Below are 17901 nucleotides of genomic sequence, written 5' to 3' on the forward strand. Positions count from 1 at the left end.
CCCGCGTTCATGTGCTGACACACAGATACACCCGTAAGATGGGGAAAGCACATTTGTCAGCATCGGCTAAATAGATGTCACTCTGGAGACTTGAACCAGATTTATTTGGTCCTTGAACAGGTATCGGACTTCACGTGAATACGGGCCAAAGTAACAAGAGGCGCCTTGATCAGGAAACGTAACATTTCCAAAAGCACGCTTGGAAATATGGACGATTCGATCAGATAAGCAAGCTCCATGCACACACACACACATCCCAATTTTTCGTTTAAATTATCAAAGAAATATTGTTTTGACACAAAAGGAAAATTTGACGTTTATTGAAAAGCAGTATATCGCCCCCAGGTGGAATACTGACATTACTGCAAAAACACCACAAGTAAAATTCTCAGACATTTCTAATAAAAACAAAACAGACACAGATAAAATACGATTATGTACAGAGTTTAGAGACAGTAAAATAAAACAAATCATTCTTATAACTGTAAATAAAACCGTGTCCTGGAAGCAAATCATCACTTCCCCATCACGCTGAGTATGTTAGCCTGCAAAGAAAAGGTTGAAAGTGAATTAATGAAACTAGCAGCTTGAAAAACAATAGACACTAAAGCGAACTGACAGGAAGGTGTCATGTTCCCCAGCAGCAGGAGAGGCTTACGACGTGTCACTGAGCCACCTACCTTCATGAAGGATGAGAACCTCTTAGCAGTGATGCCCTCTATCTTGGTCAAGTCCTCCACCTGGACAGGAAGTGACATCACACCTCATTCACACAACTAAAACGGATACTTTACATTTAATTAATTTAGCAGACCAAAGCCACATACACCCTACATGTACCGCTTCTAAAGCAGAAAACCAAGGCCTGTAAGTGCCGCCTGACAGTGTGAGGGTGGGGGGACGGTGTGTGTGTGTGTGTGGGGACGGTGTGTGTGTGTGTGTGGGGGGGGATGGTGTGTGTACATCACCTGTGTGAAGCTGCCGTTCACCTCCCTCCAGCCCAGGATCAGCTTGGCCTTCTTGTCTCCGATCTGCTGCAGGCTCTTCAGCTCCTTGAGAGAGCCGCTGTTCAGCACCTGCAGGATGTTCTGGCAGGATCGCTCCAGCACGGACGAGTCCAGGTGAGACTCCCAGCCACCCAGGCCCGAGTTCTCCTTCCCCTCCAGGGGCTGGGGAGGAGGGAGACAGGAAGGGAGAACCGGGGAGGAGGGAGACAGGAAGGGAGAACCGGGGAGGAGGGAGAGAGGGGATCAGAGAACAAACATAAACAGAACATAACAAATCTCACAGTTCCACCTCTCGTGTCCCTGCAGTAGGAGGCAGACAGCGGCTCATGTGATCACGTGATCATGTGATCGTGCTGCGTGTGCAATAACCAGGCGACCCAGCTACCTCTGCCTGCTCCAGCAGCTTCTTGCCCTCACTCCTCTTCAGGCACACAGACGTCTTGTGGACCAGGGCACACGGCTGGAGAGACTGCAGCTGGTTCACTGTGGAGGCAGGACAAAGGCTATCACACACACACTACAGGGCTTACATAACTATGGGGAGGTAGTCAGCAGTGTGTGGGGGGGTAACTTCTCTTATCCTTTTAATGTGGATAGAAAAAAAACTATAGGTTTGTTTGTCTCACCTCAAATCATTTAACTTAAGACACTAGAAAATTTCCCCCCCAAAATATATACATGGTAGATGCTGTGTCGAGATGGTGTTTGGATATTCTTTAGCCCTCATCTTCCTCCTGCTGCTGCTGTCTCTGAAGAGACCTGGGGGCGTTACATCAGACTGGGTCTCTAATCAATAACCTGATTGATGATCCTGCAAGATCAAAGCAGCGGCTAGGTTTCATGTCGGGCTGCAGCTAACGTGCTGCTTATTCAAGCTGAACGGAGCTCAGAACAACCTGATGTCAACAACTGCTGTTTCAGCATTCTCCTCCCCCATCCTCCCTCCATCTCCTCCTCCCCCATACTCCCTCCATCTCCTCCTCCTCCCCCATCCTCCCTCCATCTCCTCCTCCTCCCCCATCCTCCCTCCATCTCCTCCTCCTCCCCCATCCTCCCTCCATCTCCTCCTCCTCCCCCATCCTCCCTCCATCTCCTCCTCCTCCTCCCCATCCTCCCTCCATCTCCTCCTCCTCCTCCTCCCCCATCCTCCCTCCATCTCCTCCTCCATCCATCTCCCCCTCCTCCTCCCCCATCCTCCCTCCATCTCCTCCTCCCCCATCCTCCCTCCATCTCCTCCTCCCCCATCCTCCCTCCATCTCCTCCTCCCCCATCCTCCCTCCATCTCCTCCTCCTCCTCCCCATCCTCCCTCCATCTCCTCCTCCCTCCATCTCCTCCTCCTCCTCCCCCATCCTCCCTCCATCTCCTCCTCCTCCCCATCCTCCTCCTGCTCCCCCATCCTCCCTCCATCTACTCCTCCTCCTCCCTCTCCCCCATCCTCCCTCCATCTACTCCTCCTCCTCCCCCATCTCCTCCCATCCCACAGTCTCTTCCCATCCTCCCCTCTACCATCCTCCCTCCTCAATTCTCCTTCTCCTCCCGCACTGCCCCTCCCTCCTCCTGAACAGGATCCCTCTGCACCAGCAGCTTGGTGGAATGTGATCCTGGAGCAGACCCTGGGGAGCAGCTGTAGCCTGGAGGAGGAGGCCCCCTGGCAGACCTGCCCCCCTCCAGCCTCACACAGCAGGGCTGCTGGGAAGCCTCTGGGAGGACTGGGGAGGCAGGCTCCTGCTGACAGCTGCACTAACACGCTGCATGGGCCCACCAGGCTCTCAGCTGCAGCACGACAAGTTCAAGAGGTCAGCGCTGGTACTGACCCTGCAGGGGGTCAGCGCTGGTACTGACCCTGCAGGGGGTCAGCGCTGGTACTGACCCTGCAGGGGTGAGACCACGGCCTGCTGCTTGCTGGGCCGGGCAGCGGTGGACTGCTTCCTGTGCAGGGGGGGCAGCATGCTCCTGAAGAGGGGCTCTGTGTCATCTGGCTGGCCCAGCTCCCGGGCTCTGCTCTCAAACTGCTGCTGCTTCTTCTTCAGCTCCTGCAGGGACAGTGGGAGGTTAGCGGGGGGGTAGCAGGGGTTCAGACACAGGGAGCTGGCTGTCTGGGGTGTGAGTGTGTACCTGGATCTCCTTTCGGGACTGAGCCATGGTCTGGAGGAGGTTGAGTCGCTCCCTCTCTGGAGACCCCATCATCATCTTCTCAAGAGCAATCAGCCTGTCCAGCACTGACTGCTGGTCTGAGGGGCTGGAGGAGGAGGGGAGAAGGCGGGAGGGGGCAGAGGAATGAGGGGAGACATAAATCAGAGGATGATCAGACATGACATACTAAAAGACAACACTTTTAGCATGAGTCTGTTAAATGAAACAGTGGAAGTGTGACCCCCAGCAGTGAGAGGGTCCAGAGCGTGTCTCTCTCCCTGAGGGTCTAGCTGGCAGGGCAGAGCCAGAGAGAGAGTCAGGGAGAGACTTCATGTCAGCACCAGCTACCAAATCCTGGCCTACCACACAGAGACCAGGACCTGTTAAGATGCTCCCCCTGGGACAGGGCCCCTGGGACAGGGCATGATGGGAAACATAGGCGTCGTGTGAGGGCAGGGATTCCAACCTGTGTGTTTGTGTGGACGGTGAGGGGACTTCCTGGTTCTTCTTCTTCTTCCCTTCCTTGAGTTTCTTCTTCTGGGGCTCTGGGGCCTCCTGTTCATCTCTGGAGCGCTTCACTGCAGAGCAGAGCACAGCAGCACCTTCTAGGGGTCACAACCAGCTACTTCTGTACAACCTGACTTACACTAACATACATTACTTCAAATGTACTGATTCATAATTATATTACACACACACACACAATTTCACTAAAACATCAGAGCTAGTTCTGCTTTCCCTCACCTTGTCTAGTCGGCACGGCAACCGTCTCCCTGACGAAGGGCTTGTTGACGACCTGCTTGGACTTGGCGGCGAAGTTGAGCGCCGTGAAGGTGTCAAAGTAGAAGGTGTACTCAGGCGCGATGTTGGTCACCATGACGGCGTGGGCGGAGCCTCCCAGGGAGTCCTGGAGGAGGCGTGTGAGCTTGCTGTCCCGGTACGGCACCCGGCAGGAGCCCCCTGCGTTCAGGGAGTCCACCACCTTGCTGAGGGTGAACAGAGACAGGTTGATGGCCCCGCTCTCCTTCAGGCGCAGACCCTGGTTGCCCGTGCGCCGGTTGTCCTCCGAGCCGGCCAGGTCCACCAGGTACAGCTTCCCTGTCTGCTGGCGGCCGGGGGGGCAGCGCTGAGTACGCACCACCTGGGGAGAGGGGTTGGGTGGAGGGGGTTAGGGAAGATGTGTGGGGAAGAGGACAACAGACGGAGGAGTGGAAAGAGGTGGGTGAGGGTGGAGGGGGTGGTGGGTAGGAGATGTGAGGAAGGACAGAGCGGTGAGGAAGAGAGAAGAATTCGGGGCAGTATGATGGAAAGGTGTGAGAGGAGGAGGAGAAGAGGAAGGTAAGAAGAGACGGCAGACTGACTCGACCAAAGAAGAGATGCTGATTACCTGACCAGCTCACAACCATGTCTCTAGGAGGACCGATAACCATAAAAATGCTTAATATCGGTGCCGATATTCGGTCAACCCCTAGTATAGCACCCAGCAGTGAGAGGGTCCAGAGCGTGTCTCTCTCCCTGAGGGTCTAGCTGGCAGGGCAGAGCCAGAGAGAGAGTCAGGGAGAGACTTCATGTCAGCACCAGCTACCAAATCCTGGCCTACCACACAGAGACCAGGACCTGTTAAGATGCCTCCCCGTGATGGGAGACTCAAATACACTCCATTTGTACCATATCTTTAGAAAGAAAACGTGTGTTGCCTGAATTAATAAAATGTTGAAATAGGATGGGGTGCGTGTGATTTGAACACCTTGATGAGCAGCACGGCGTGGCTCCGGCTGGAGCGCTGGTTGAGCTTGGTGGAGGCTGTGGTGCGGTTGAGGCTGGCAGGAATGAAATGGGAGTCAAACTCAGAGAAGGAGTGGAGGGTGGTGTGGGTGAGGCCTGGGATGAGGATGTTTCTGTCCTTGTCCTCACGGATGGGAAGGTCCTGGGTGCTGGGGGAGAGCAGGTCCAACACCTGGACACGGGGATAGGGTATAGCTTAGTGGTTAGAGTTTGGGGGAAACGGGCACTACACAAACACAACATCAGGTTGTTGTGGCAGCGACAGACCGTGGTGTGGCTCCTACCTTCTCATTGTAGATCTCCAGGTAGGACATGCCCACACCGTAGTCCCAGCCGTCTCCCCCTCGCTCTCTCCCCCGCACCAGCTGGAACACCTCCCTCACCGCCCGTGGAATCACGCCTGGCTGGGCCGGGCTGCCCAGCATGGTGTGGGTCTTACCTGTAGATGGGAGGAGGAGGGGGGAAAGGGGAGGAGGATGAGGAGAGACAGGGGAGGGAGAAGTCATGTTGAGAAAACAGGTTTAAATTACCCCCTGTACCTCAATTTAAGCAAAATATGCACTGTGGGAAATGTATTTCTTAAAACTTGAAAATTAGCCTGAGAGACACGTTTAAAAGCAGCTGGGAGTTGGTTTCTTGCTCCGTAGCAGACAGGACGCAGAGAACATATTGAGATTTCATAACATCAAAAGTTCAAACATGCCGGTACATACCGGCTCCTGTTGGTCCATAGGCGAAGACGCTGGCGTTTTGGCCGTTCAGCACGTGCGGTAGGATTGGCTTCACCGACGAGAGAAAGACCTCTTGCTGTGTTGAATCTTCACCGTGGAATACGTCAAACCTTAACGGATTTTACACCGGTGATTGGTAATATATAACTCAGTGGTACTGCAGTGGTAGAGGACAGCAGTGGTAGAGCACTGCAGTGGTAGAGCACTGCAGGTCTAGAGCACTGCAGGTCTAGAGCACTGCAGGTCTAGAGCACTGCAGGTCTAGAGGTCACAGGTTCAAAGCCCATCCCCAACGTTGAAATAAAAATGTATCGATTAACACAACCACCCAGTGTGGTACAAGCAAAAGCCTGCAGTGAACGCTGTTAATCAGCCGTATTCGTGACCCAAAAAGCCTTCAGCGTGATCAAAGTTCACACAAAACAAGAGATTAAATGATGTTGCATAACGCGGACACTCACTGGTATTGTAGCGTCTCTGTGGCGTTCCTCCAGTTGGTTATCTCCAAGCTCTGAGGTCCGGTTCCTCTGACACACGGACCCTCGTTCTTCTCGTCCTGCTTGACCATGTACGGTCGCAGCCGAACAGCAACACGAACTCGAGACGACGACTTGGAGCTCCCTGCACCATCGCTCACGGCCACACGCTGGGCCATGTCTGTGAAACGTTTTAGTTTAGCTGGCGGTAAAAAAAAATATCCCTTGAAATGTTATGACTAACTAGCTGTATAATCAAACTCAAGTTGTACTTACTATACATATTACGTTTTTTTTTTCATGTAACATAACATATTCAAGGTAGCAACGACGGCTACGTAGTATGTTGAACTCCACAACAGATCAGCGGCGGCTAGCAACGCTAAACTACTCTGAGCTAGCTATCTAGTTAGTTCGAAGACAAAACGTATACAAGTTTCAAACTTACTTTATAAACTGAAACCGGGAGTTTGAGATTCGATGTGTTCGCTCTCTCTGTCTTTTAAAACATGGTTATCTAAAGTGATATCCTAACTAAAGTAGCCACACAACAGAACCAGGCCTTCCTTCCGCCAAATCATTTTCAAACACTGCAGGTCTGCTGAAATGCTCCAATCAGCATCGACGACAGGTCTGACCAATAGGAATGACGTATACACTTTTTCTACCGATTTGCGTCTGGGTTGAACAAGAGCCTGAACCATACACTCATTACTTTACTTTTGAATTAAACATAGGCTTTACCTTAACCTCACGATTAAAACTATAACTGTAATAAATTATAATTTTTCTATGGGCCTGATTTGTATGGTCTGTTAGGTTTTATCCGTGGACGTTGCGTTGAAATTAGACTTCTAAGTCATGTGGATGGTTTCACTAGGAACGTCCGTTACACACACGAGCGATCCGTATTTATGAAGATCATCACGGGTAGGGAGTCGCGAGCAGCACTGACGAGTCTGGCTTCCCAAAATGGCGCTATGTTTATGTCCATGGCCGTGTGAGCTTGTTTAGTTTTGTGGACTGATCCATGCATCTACTGTTGAAGATAATACGTCAATGCAACCGGTTTTATCTGCGAGACGTGCGTGCACCGACAATTTTATAAAGGTAAAAAACCGTAGTTCAGAATCCCTAGAATATGATATCGGTGCTTTCAAGTTAGCTACGGCTAGCTAGTTGACCTAAGTAGTCAGTACCTGTAGATATACCATCCTGCAGCATTCAGTTGCAACATTTATTACACTGATTCAACAAAGTCATGCAGTTGACCAAAGGTATGTGTGAGTTGCTCTACCACGTACGTTGTCTAAATAGGTCGTGCAACGTTTCCGACATTTTCGCCACTCAAACCTGTTCTTGTGTTTACAGCCATAACGTCCACACCTCAGACGATGCAGGCCGCGGAGGAGACGGACTCCAGCACGCTGAGAGACGGCATCGAGCAGCTTGGAGTGGCGGATACGGCGCCCGGAGGAGAGGATGAAAGTGTTCAGGAAAGAGAGGATACTGGACTGGCGACCACAACAGGAGACGAGACGAAATCAGAGAGTGTAAAAAGTATGTTTTTTATGAGCATAATTTACACAATAGCCGTTGAGTCGAGCCTCTGTGAGCTAAATAATGTTGATTTAGCTGAAGCGGTTAGGGAATTGGGCTAGTAATCCGAAGGTTGCTGGTTCGATTCCCGGCTGTGAAAAATGACGTGTCCTTGGGCAAGGCACTTCACCCTACGTGCCTCGGGGAAAATGACCCTGTACTTACTGTAAGTCGCTCTGGATAAGAGCGTCTGCTAAATGACTAAATGTAAATCCAAAGCGAGTGTGTGGGTTAGACTCTTCATCGACAGTCAAATCCCCCCCCCCCTCCTCTTCCCAGAATGAGGTGCTTAGTCAACACTGACCCCCATACTTTGTTCTTACCTCCCACCTGCCTCACTGTCCTCTCAGCCGGGGACCTCGAGGACAGCGCCATGGATGAAGATGTGCAGAATGAGGTTCAGATGGACAAGGACATGGGTGGAAAACAGGCGATGGGCGAGGACGGGGAATGGGAGATCGCTTACAGCGATGACGAAATGGAAGACCCCAAAAACTGGATGCCGCCTCCTGCTGAAATCAAAAGACTGTACGAGCTGCTCTCTAAAGAAGAGAAGCTGGAGCTGAACTTCGATCCCTTGCCCCGGCGGCCGCCGACACCAGAACGCACCCCGTCACCCGAGAGGGACGACGAGGAGGACGCGGCCAGAGAACGAGACCGGGAGGAGCGCGAGCGCAAGTCAGTTGCTAATCGGTGTCCTGTGTTTCTGTGTCTTAATCTTTACTCCCAAATCGTTTGTGAGAAGACTGCACCTGCCTCGAGAACTGCTGTTTAAAGCTGTTTTTTCGTTTCAGGCCACCAACTCCAACAGAGTTTGACTTTGACGAAGAACTGACGCAGGCGACTCCAAAGAACTCATTCATCAACCGGCGCAGAACCCCAGGTATCACGGCCTCACAGCCGGTCTCCTTAACGGGAGGTTGGGATCACCAAGCAAAAAGTGATATTAACGAGCTAATAACTAAACTCACCATTTACCATTCAAAACAATAAACGATCCTATACCCTTTACTGTGTGTGTAAGCGTTCAGTAGGCAAGCTAATTACCGTAAATGTCTACTATTTTCTGCTCATTGTGAATTCTCGTTCCTGCTCAGGTTCCTCCGCGCGTTCTTCTGTGAAGAGAGAAGCCCGGTTGGACAAGGTGCTGTCGGACATGAAGCGCCACCGCAGGCTGGAGGAGCAGCTTCTGAGGACGGGGAGAGATCTGTTCAAGAGCGAGAAGAGCCGACCGGGGCCCGAGGAAGCCCTCTCCCCCAACAGCCAGAAAGAGCGGGAGAAAGAGAGGGAGCGAGACAGCAATCCTAGCACCATCTTCTCACCGAGACAGAGAAGGTACTGACGTCATCAAGATGGACCTTATAAGAGAGTTGGCGGGGCTCTCTCACAAAACTTGAATTTTATATATGATGCATTTTTGTATGTTTTCTATGACTGTGTTTTGTATTCGTGTAATAAACATTTTACTCACAATGAATAGGGTTTTGTTGATGAAAGACTCGGACAACGTTTAGGACAGAGGAGTATATTTTAGCGTTTGAGTAACAACATAGCCTTCAGAAAAGGCCCAGAAGCATATAGTATATAATACGTATGCATAATAATGCATTCAAACCCACAAATAAAACCAAATAAATAAACAATAAATAATTAATTACAAATAAATAACAAGCAGTGGAATATACAGTACTTCAGTTACTTTTTTACCCTCAATTGTCAAGAAGCAGTAAGCTGTGAATGAACTGAAGAGATCGCATTTTTCTTAAACAGCTTCAAAGGGAGAAAATAGTCACAGTTGTCCGATATTTGAGCACTGACTGCCTTTTATCATTCAGATCATAGTAATATACATTTTCAGTCATATTTAATTGCCAGATTATTAGTGAAAATAGCTTTGTGTTCATGGAACATCAGCCTCAATGCAAATGGCTCAGAAGTATTGAAAACAAAGTTAATAAAATAACACAACAGCAGAAAGAGACTGCTAAAATCTGTTGTGTCTGTTAGTCATGTTCTACAGTCAACTTTAAATGTTGTTGGTGTATTGTTAAACTTAATACGCTCATAGTCAGCTGCAAACTGCAACAATTTAAAAATGTCCCTTTTTGATGATGAAATACTAAATCTTTATGGGCCCCTACAGAGCAACTTGAACCTATTTGATAGTTGTGTTTATGAGATGCACTTCCAGTAACTATTGTACAATACATGGAATTCACTGGACTACAATCTCATCACTGACTATGCAAACCGCTCAAATACTCTCACTCAAAAGTCAACTACCCTAGTCAGTTAGCCTTTTTCCAAGTTCAATTCTACACTGAACACAGTAACACTGTTGCAACGTGGATGGGTAAGTGTTTTGTGTCCACTGAATTCAGTCATAACTGTCATAATGTGAAAGGATTCCTCAGAATGCTACGGCTAGTGTAGCCTAGCGGACCAGCCTGACCTCACTTCCTTTTCCACCTAACTTCACTTCCTGTTTCACTCGACCCCAACACAGGTGCCAGGCAGGTCAACCAGGCCCAACTCTACTGTTCTAAGAGATCAAAGATGTTATCAAATAAAATAAAAAGAACTATCACAAAAAGTTTTTAGGGGAAACCAAAAATCACAACCTAAACCATGGAACTAACACTGATGTGTAAATGACAGGTACAATTTTTAACATCTGCTATGTACACAGCTTCCGTCACTTTTCAGTCCAAGGAGAACAGCCCCCCTTCCACCTCTCAGATGAGAGAGAGCAGAAGCGAGCAGGAACAGCTACGACTGAGAATAAGGCAACAGAATACAGTCTCATGAGCTCTCCCTTCCACACCATGCAGTCTACAGACCACGCCGTCTCCAGACCACGCCGTCTCCAGACCACGCAGTCTCCAGACCACGCAGTCTACAGACCACGCCGTCTCCAGACCACGCCGTCTACAGACCACGCAGTCTCCAGACCACGCAGTCTACAGACCACGCCGTCTCCAGACCACGCAGTCTCCAGACCACGCAGTCTCCAGACCACGCAGTCTCCAGACCACGCAGTCTACAGACCACGCCGTCTCCAGACCACGCCGTCTACAGACCACGCAGTCTCCAGGCTGCTTAGTGACAATGAAAGACTACACAGGGGATACATAGAGGAACACCAGCAAGACTAAATACTGCTTAGTCAGAATTGGTTACTAAGCTGAATGAGGCCTTCTATCTACAGCATGGTAGTAACATACAATATAATACATTCCTAACTGCCACTGCCCTCCACACAGACAGGGGGAGCTACACCCAGGGTCACCCTCTAACTGGCTGTGCTGCATTCAGGCTTCCACTCTCAAAACTCAGGGCATGGATCAGAGCGCAGACAATGTTTAATGTGAATTCAAAGTGCAAACAATCCCTTCATTTCCATGAATAACCCTTCACACCCTTTTTTTTTTGCAACAAGTACAACACTATTTGAGGCATTTCCTAGTTCTGTTTCACAGTCTGCTACCACTTCTCCGCCCTACTCACCTTCTCTTACAACTTGTTACATTCGCCCTCCTCCCTCCCTCCTCCCTCCCCCCTAGTGATTGGTTGACTCCGGCTCTGAGGGACAGCTGCTGTAGCCATTGGCTGACTGTGGCAGGGCGTGTCCGTCCGAGTCCGCCTTCTTGGGCGTGGGCCTCCGAGAGCGCCCCGCCCCGGTGAAGAGGCGCAGGGCCCCCCTGCAGATCAGGGTGAACCAGTACACCTGGGGGGCCATGAGGAGGCCAGCCCCCAGGTTACACTGCCACGACACAGAGAAGGGAACCTGGAGGAAGGGGATGGAGGCGTACCTGGGGGAGGGGGGGAGAGGAGGGGAAGAGGAGAGGAAATGGACACATGGTCAGCACATACACACTTTGACAGGCGCTACAGAAACCCATCATAATTTGGTTAGAGATCTGTTCTCGCGTGATGGTTCATATTAGTACGATTACAAAGGTGTGGTTAGGATCTTAGGATTGATCTACAGAGAAGAAATCACAAGCGGGTTATCTTTGTTAGAAAACCAACCCTCTACTGATGTTCACCTCCCCAAGTTCCCCAGACTACGATGTCTGACAAACAAGCTGAGATGTTCTTGACCTCAGTGATTACAGCTCAGCATGAAAGAGACAGACACAGAGACAAACAGAGAGAGAGACAGAGACCGACAGAGAGACAGACAAACAAACTGAGAGACAGCGAGAGAAACAGAGAGAGGCAGACACAAAGAGACAGACAGAGACAGAGAGACAGACAAACAAACAGAGAGAGAAACAGAGAGAGAAACAGAGAGAGACAGAGACAGACACAAAGAGACAAACAGAGAAACAGACAAACAGAGAGACAGAGAGAGAGAGACATACCTGCCGTAGGCGTAGTAGAGGTAAGGGAAGAGGAGGACTCGACAGATGAAAAAAGTGATCAGCATAGTAGCCCCATTCACTTTGTGCAGGAGAGTGTGCTGCTGTTTGTACTGAGGACAGGAGAGGGCCAGGAGAGAGGACAGAGAGAGAGAATGAGACAGAGGAACCCACCAGCAAGTCCAGTTTGGTGAGAAGCAGAGAGAGAGTTAGTGCAGCGCTACATGAACCCTGAGGAGGAGCAGAAGGAGAGCAACGTGTCCCTCATGCTTCAGGGTGTGCTGAGCAACCCTGTCCCACAGAGCACATCCTACAACACATGGAGATACCTCAACTCCCTACTCAGGTTCTAGCTTCTCTGTTGTCACACTCTCTCCCAGAGAACACACTCACAGAGCCTGGCATTCCTCTCCCAGGGACATGGGCAGACTTCTGAAATGCCAAGGCTTTTAGCCGTGTGTTTATCACAACTCCAACACTGCTCTGCAGACGTGGGGGGAAAGCTGACATCATATATACTGTTAAATCCAGTCTAAATACTGGAGGCTATATTCAGCTGTGAGTGCTTTAATAACACGGCTACATGTGACTGAGCATCATTCTAAGTTGTAGCCTGTGTTCCGAAGAGTATCATGCTTCTTTTATGCAGTCTAAAGAAGTTGTGTGTGTGTCTGCCTTTTATGCAGTTGTGTGTGTCTGCCTTTTATGCAGTCAGCTGGAGCGGTGTTGTTACAAGCAGAGCTGTTAGCAAGTGAACACATCCCTAGTGCAGAGGAAAGAGTGAGCTCTCCAGTGAGAAGGTGACAGACTGGATGACAGTCATGTGAAGGTCTGTCTGACCTGATGACCTTTGACACCAGGGACAGATGCACCGCTTGGAATACAAACAAATGATGACCTGAAAACAACCGATCTGGGAGCAATTTAAAATGGGAGAATTGATGTGTGCAGGTGAGCGTTGGAGGGTCTGACCTGGATCAGGATCTTGCCCAGGCAGACAGACGGGGTGCTGATCTCAGCCATGAACATCAGGCCCTGGAAGTAGTCCCCTTTCCCCTGGCGCCAGAACTGCAAGAGACAGGAAGTCATCATCCCTGCATCCTGACCAGCCCACCCGTGTGTGGGTCACTACCTCTCAGGTATTACCACTTATGACATGTTAAGTAAACGCCTAACAGTGTTGACAGAAAGGCAGAGCTATGTATCACCATGAACAGTCCTAAAGCTACCGGCTCAATCCATCACAGACTCCAACACACTCACTAAACCCCTGCGCTACAGTGGCGACAGTTACCACGGAGACGGGGAAGCAGACGGTGACCATGACGACGTGGTGTAGCACCATGAGGAACTCCCGGCGGAGGTAGCTGGCCAGGACCTTTCCCAGGCGCAGGGGCCCAACCTCCTGCTCGTGACCTTTGACCTGGAGCTTGTACCAGTAACACATGTACATAGCGTAGATGTCGTAGACGAAGTAGGGCACAGCAAACAAGATGTAGGCGCTGGTCAGCCAATGCCTGCAAACACGGATGAGGAGGGGTGGGGTTTAGAGGAGGGGCGGGGTGTAGAGGAGGGGCGGGGTGTAGAGGAGGGGCGGGGTGACAAAAGAGGTGGTGGACACATGTGGACACATAAAAACTAACTGGATCTAATATCACTGCTTGTGGCTAAACTGGAAAATACTTGGAGCTCTTAGAGCTTTTATTGAGTGAAGAACAGTCTGACAGAAACAACAGTGTCCTGGTCTAATCATCTGCCGTCCTGTTCCAACACTTTATGCAGGGGCCAGGACAGCGTTCATCTCAGCTAAAGAGCAGGTTGTTCTCCTGGTCGCTGGCACATCCGGACTGCATTTAAAAAAACCTGGCCTCAAGTTACAAACATCTAAAGTGTGTAGAAACTGAATTTATCTTTATATCATCTCTTTGTTCACCCATTTAGTCAGACTGTGGACTCCTGATAAGGATGCTGTTATGAATGTACTTGGTGTTGCGCCATGGTCCACGGCAGCCAATCATGTGAGAGCATTCACTAATAAGTTTACAGCTAGCTCTATCACTAGGTCCAGCTCAGTGGTAGAGTATATGACTGCAGATCTGCAGGTTTGAATGCCCCCCTCTATGTCATTTTCTGTGTCAGCATATGCAAAATGAACTCATTATCAGATGCTCCTCATGTTCCTGAGGAGACAGTGAGGTACGTCCTTACTGGTCCTCGATGATGTCCTCACAGGACGAGGCGATGATGAGGCCTGCGGAGGAGGCCATGATGGCCTGTATGGACGACACCAGCCTGTGACAGGAGGGGTGAAAGGTCACCTGGTCAGGTCAGTATGTGACAGGCTACAGGGGAGGCTTCCTCGCTCTGTACAACAGACACATCACTACTCCCTCATGAAGACATGAACTACAAGCAAACACATCAAACCAGTATTCACCAGACAATAACACTCTTGCCAGTGAGGAACTTTTAACTTTACTTTATTATGCCTGAAAGAAAGAATGTCAAGTTGAGTTCCTCCCCCACCTGGCAGAGACGATGACGGCATCCCCCTCGCTCCAGCCCAGCCAGGGCAGGTGTTTCAGGCACTGCTTGGACAGCAGGAAGAGACCTGGGAAGAACACGGTGCCGGCCGCTAGCACGCTCAGCATGGCTCCTCTGGGCTGGTGGGAGGCGCGGGTCAGCTGGCTATCTGCTCCTGGAGATCTGCTCCTCAGTCACTCTGCTGCAAACACACAAGAGATGTCTATAAAGATGCATGTTTACCGCCTGTATTATATTATTGACAGATAGTTATTATGGAAAAGACAAGAAATGGAAGAGAAACATGCCATGGCCTCAGTCTACATGGGGCATGAATGTGTTGGTTAGGAGACACTGGCCACGGGTGAGTCCACCTGTAAAACACAGGGGGGGGGGGGGGGGGTTCTCTCGGTCCTGACCCTGCTAGCCTGGCATCGCCACTAAGGAGTGCTTGTCTGGAACCCCTCAGTTCATTATCGACAGGCGCGGACTCCGCAAAATGCCTCTGGAAGCAATTGGATAGAGCTGGATGGATACAACAAATCATAGCAACGACACATCATCTTGGATGTTTACGAAAATGCTTCAACTGCACTCCTCTGTACAGTCAAACTCACCTCATATAAAAAATGGTTGTGATTGGCCAAGCCCTTTTCATGCCAGAGTGAAATCCGTTCTAATGGGACTGTGTTCAGAACCGTCTGCCAGAGCTGATAAACCATGAGCTTGCATATAGGTCTGGTTCCCAGTCTGGTCCCGTGTTTGAGCCAAAGCGACGCTTAAGATCTATTAAGGCAGAGGAAAGGGAGCGACGATACCAAAATAGAGCCGGTGCGGCGCTGAGAAGAGGGCATTAGTTCAATTAACAAAAGCGTCAGAGGGGAGTTGGGGTGGATGGTGCTGATGGTGCCGCTGTGGGCTCGTCAGGAGGGACGGCCATTGATGAGAAGGCCCATTGTGCGGCTAGCATGTCAGCGTTAGCCCTGTAAGGTCATCTGACAAACATGTGGGTTCGTTGTCCTCGACTAGCTAACCCTAAATACACCGCATCTGCAGCATACGCAATGCGCTATCTTGATCGCATATATTAAATACGAGTCTTGCTCAAAAACAAAGATCTTAAACCAGATAGCTAGCCGGTTGTTTAACGGCTTGTTTCATACATAACTACCACCACACGGTCGATATATCTTGTTCACTTACTATGTCTGATAGACGGCTATCAACGTTCAATTACGAAAATGAAGTGTCTATATTTAATGGGCATTTGCATTTGGTTAAGAAGTTGTATTGTTGCTGTCTAACATGCACGCTAAGTAACTTCGGTTGCTGGCAACGTTGGGATTATAAAGGGAGTTTTAGCTGGCTGCCTACAGCTAGCTAGTTAGCATATTAATCCTCCCTTTGTCTGCCTCAAAATTAAATGTTATTAAACATCCCCAAAGTTCGCGGTATATAATTTTTGTTTTAAATCACAGTTAGCTACGAACAGCATCCAGTTGCTACAACTGACAATTCTCCATTGTGTGGCCTAGCTAAACCCGCTGTGTATAGGTAGCAAGTAGCCGTACTACTGTAAACCTAAACAAGATGAGGCTAGCTCTACTGCTAACACTACTTTCTAAAGCACGAGTTGAGATGAATGGAGGGTATAGGGAACTTACATTGATGTTCCACAGAGTCCAGTCAACGTGTCGAAGCTCGTGTCCAGGTCAAAGCCGTGAATGAAGTCCCGGGGGAATCGGCCAGGATGATCCACATCTTTAGTTGAGCGACATTTTGGGAACTGCTAGCCGGCTAGTTCTATCGCAGGCTCCGCCAGGGTTTCCAGATTGCTGAGGTGAGGCCGGGTCGGCAAGCTAGCTAGCCCGCTAGCGTGTGTAAGCTAATGGTAGGTAGCTACCACTACACCGTGCCCGTTTAGTCCCGTTCTTCACGTGGAGAAAAACTAACAACCTTTTATTACAAATGTGGAAGACGGTTAATATTAACAACACAAACAACCGTCTGTGTCGTTTGTGCTGGCTGCAAAGTTCTCCTGCCGGCTAGAGATAGTGGGAGATAAGGTTGTCTGTTTGGTCAAACGGGGCAGAGCTTCGATGTGATGATAAACGTGGTCTGACTGAATGATCCGTCCCCTGGGCTCACCGCAAGCTCAGGATCTGCATTCCGCCTCACTGGCGATTGACCCTGTTAAACACAATACTCATTATTGTATGATATTTCGAAATAAATGCTAGAGTTGTATCTGAATAACCTAAAAGACAACTCGGCCACGATAGCGACCGGTCTTTGTCTCCACACGGGGACATGAACGTCATAGGTTAAGTCTAGACTGACCTCCAAAACAAAGCCGGCTGTGGGGTGATCATCACAAGTCTTTGTATGGCAAAAAGAAAATTGACTGTGGAAGCATATCAACAACGAGCAACAACGTGAGAAAATTACGATTAGTGAATTGGCAAGGTAGCTTTACAAAAGTTCAGCTTTTATTCTCAGTGATAATGATTAATCAATTACACTGAACCGTCTCAAGAGTGACATGTTGGTAGAACCTGGGGCAAAGGCCCATGTCACGTCAAGCCACGTGATTGTGGACTTTAGAACAGCAGTACAGACAGCCTGTTGATATGGCTTGCTTGGACACCACGATGGGATGGATTAGTGTCCGCCCTTCAAACCGCTTTTGATTTGGATTTTATAATGTATCTACTAAATAAATACATGTATTATTAAAAGTATCATAAAATAATCTGCTGATTTACCTTCAGGTGTATCAGGTTGGTAATTAAATACTACCGTAGCAGCCGTATTTGAAAATGTCACAATATATTACATTTTTTACAAAACTTGTTAAAGGTTCCACATGCTTTTACATGTGACGAAACTAAAGACCTTTATAGAAGTGAGATGCGTTAGGTTGGATTTGGAAGTGCCGGATGTTCCAATAAATTGGGTCAACATTTATTTTTTTAACTTTTGCAGATAGACAGACTAGTGTGAGAGCACAATAGTTTTCATCATGATTATTATGAGTGTTTATACACACTGTGGGATTACCATCCAGCGACTCACATTATGGCAGGGCCGTAAGCCAGACACTGGTTATGCAATGTCACAAAGGCCAAGGTTATATGCTTCTCTAAAGACGAGGCCTACTCACGAGGGAAAACACACATCCACCTTCCTGCCGGGGTCTCGTCTGCAGAGCGCACGTGACACACCTAAACGCTGCAACAGCTTTTCACATTAGTCAAACACACAAGTTAGGACACAAAGATC

At 49.3% G+C, this 17901-nt stretch overlaps 3 protein-coding genes across 7 annotated transcripts; 1 reads left to right on the forward strand and 2 right to left on the reverse strand.

Moving 5' to 3' along the window:
* Positions 1-304: 304 nt before the first annotated feature.
* kif22 (kinesin family member 22) lies at positions 305-6706 on the reverse strand. Of its 4 annotated transcripts, none has more exons than XM_067245008.1 (13): positions 6582-6706; positions 6119-6314; positions 5640-5767; positions 5211-5365; positions 4889-5098; positions 3886-4282; positions 3608-3719; positions 3124-3247; positions 2879-3041; positions 1393-1490; positions 969-1169; positions 681-740; positions 305-545 (listed from the first exon to the last, which is right to left on the reverse strand). In XM_067245008.1, the coding sequence occupies exons 2-13, from the start codon at positions 6310-6312 to the stop codon at positions 516-518; spliced, it is 1872 nt and encodes a 623-aa protein (XP_067101109.1). In that variant the 5' UTR covers positions 6313-6314; positions 6582-6706; the 3' UTR covers positions 305-515. The 4 variants fall into 4 exon arrangements, with proteins under 4 accessions (XP_067101109.1, XP_067101107.1, XP_067101108.1 ...); XM_067245006.1 differs by having other exon boundaries at positions 3608-3743; XM_067245007.1 differs by having other exon boundaries at positions 3608-3743; positions 6119-6335; positions 6582-6701.
* A 401-nt stretch (positions 6707-7107) lies between these two features.
* On the forward strand, positions 7108-9217 carry pagr1 (PAXIP1 associated glutamate-rich protein 1). 2 transcript variants are annotated; one of them, XM_067245442.1, is made up of 5 exons: positions 7108-7243; positions 7505-7693; positions 8083-8410; positions 8527-8615; positions 8830-9217. In XM_067245442.1, the coding sequence occupies exons 2-5, from the start codon at positions 7528-7530 to the stop codon at positions 9072-9074; spliced, it is 828 nt and encodes a 275-aa protein (XP_067101543.1). In that variant the 5' UTR covers positions 7108-7243; positions 7505-7527; the 3' UTR covers positions 9075-9217. The 2 variants fall into 2 exon arrangements, with proteins under 2 accessions (XP_067101543.1, XP_067101542.1); XM_067245441.1 differs by lacking the exon at positions 7108-7243 and adding an exon at positions 7257-7410.
* A 33-nt stretch (positions 9218-9250) lies between these two features.
* On the reverse strand, positions 9251-17007 carry tlcd3bb (TLC domain containing 3Bb). Its single transcript, XM_067245440.1, has 8 exons — positions 16960-17007; positions 16284-16809; positions 14623-14821; positions 14305-14388; positions 13391-13613; positions 13069-13164; positions 12100-12209; positions 9251-11544 (listed from the first exon to the last, which is right to left on the reverse strand). The coding sequence occupies exons 3-8, from the start codon at positions 14745-14747 to the stop codon at positions 11292-11294; spliced, it is 891 nt and encodes a 296-aa protein (XP_067101541.1). The 5' UTR covers positions 14748-14821; positions 16284-16809; positions 16960-17007; the 3' UTR covers positions 9251-11291.
* Positions 17008-17901: the final 894 nt, after the last annotated feature.

Source organism: Osmerus mordax, chromosome 10, assembly GCF_038355195.1.
Source record: "Osmerus mordax isolate fOsmMor3 chromosome 10, fOsmMor3.pri, whole genome shotgun sequence".
Taxonomy (NCBI): domain Eukaryota; kingdom Metazoa; phylum Chordata; class Actinopteri; order Osmeriformes; family Osmeridae; genus Osmerus; species Osmerus mordax.

Excerpts from the sequence above, each read along its gene's own strand:
- kif22 (XM_067245006.1), bottom strand. The coding sequence starts at position 6,312 with ATGGCCCAGCGTGTGGCCGTGAGCGATGGTGCAGGGAGCTCCAAGTCG. Across the intron at positions 5,099-5,210 it reads TGGAGATCTACAATGAGAAG|GTGTTGGACCTGCTCTCCCC; the intron begins GTAGGAGCCACA and ends CCCCGTGTCCAG. Across the intron at positions 546-680 it reads GGTTCTCATCCTTCATGAAG|GCTAACATACTCAGCGTGAT; the intron begins GTAGGTGGCTCA and ends TTTTCTTTGCAG.
- pagr1 (XM_067245441.1), top strand. Across the intron at positions 7,694-8,082 it reads GAAATCAGAGAGTGTAAAAA|CCGGGGACCTCGAGGACAGC; the intron begins GTATGTTTTTTA and ends CTGTCCTCTCAG. Across the intron at positions 8,411-8,526 it reads CGGGAGGAGCGCGAGCGCAA|GCCACCAACTCCAACAGAGT; the intron begins GTCAGTTGCTAA and ends TTTTCGTTTCAG.
- tlcd3bb (XM_067245440.1), bottom strand. The coding sequence starts at position 14,747 with ATGCTGAGCGTGCTAGCGGCCGGCACCGTGTTCTTCCCAGGTCTCTTC. Across the intron at positions 13,165-13,390 it reads TCTGCTTCCCCGTCTCCGTG|TTCTGGCGCCAGGGGAAAGG; the intron begins GTAACTGTCGCC and ends TGTCTCTTGCAG. Across the intron at positions 12,210-13,068 it reads TGGGCAAGATCCTGATCCAG|TACAAACAGCAGCACACTCT; the intron begins GTCAGACCCTCC and ends TCCTGTCCTCAG.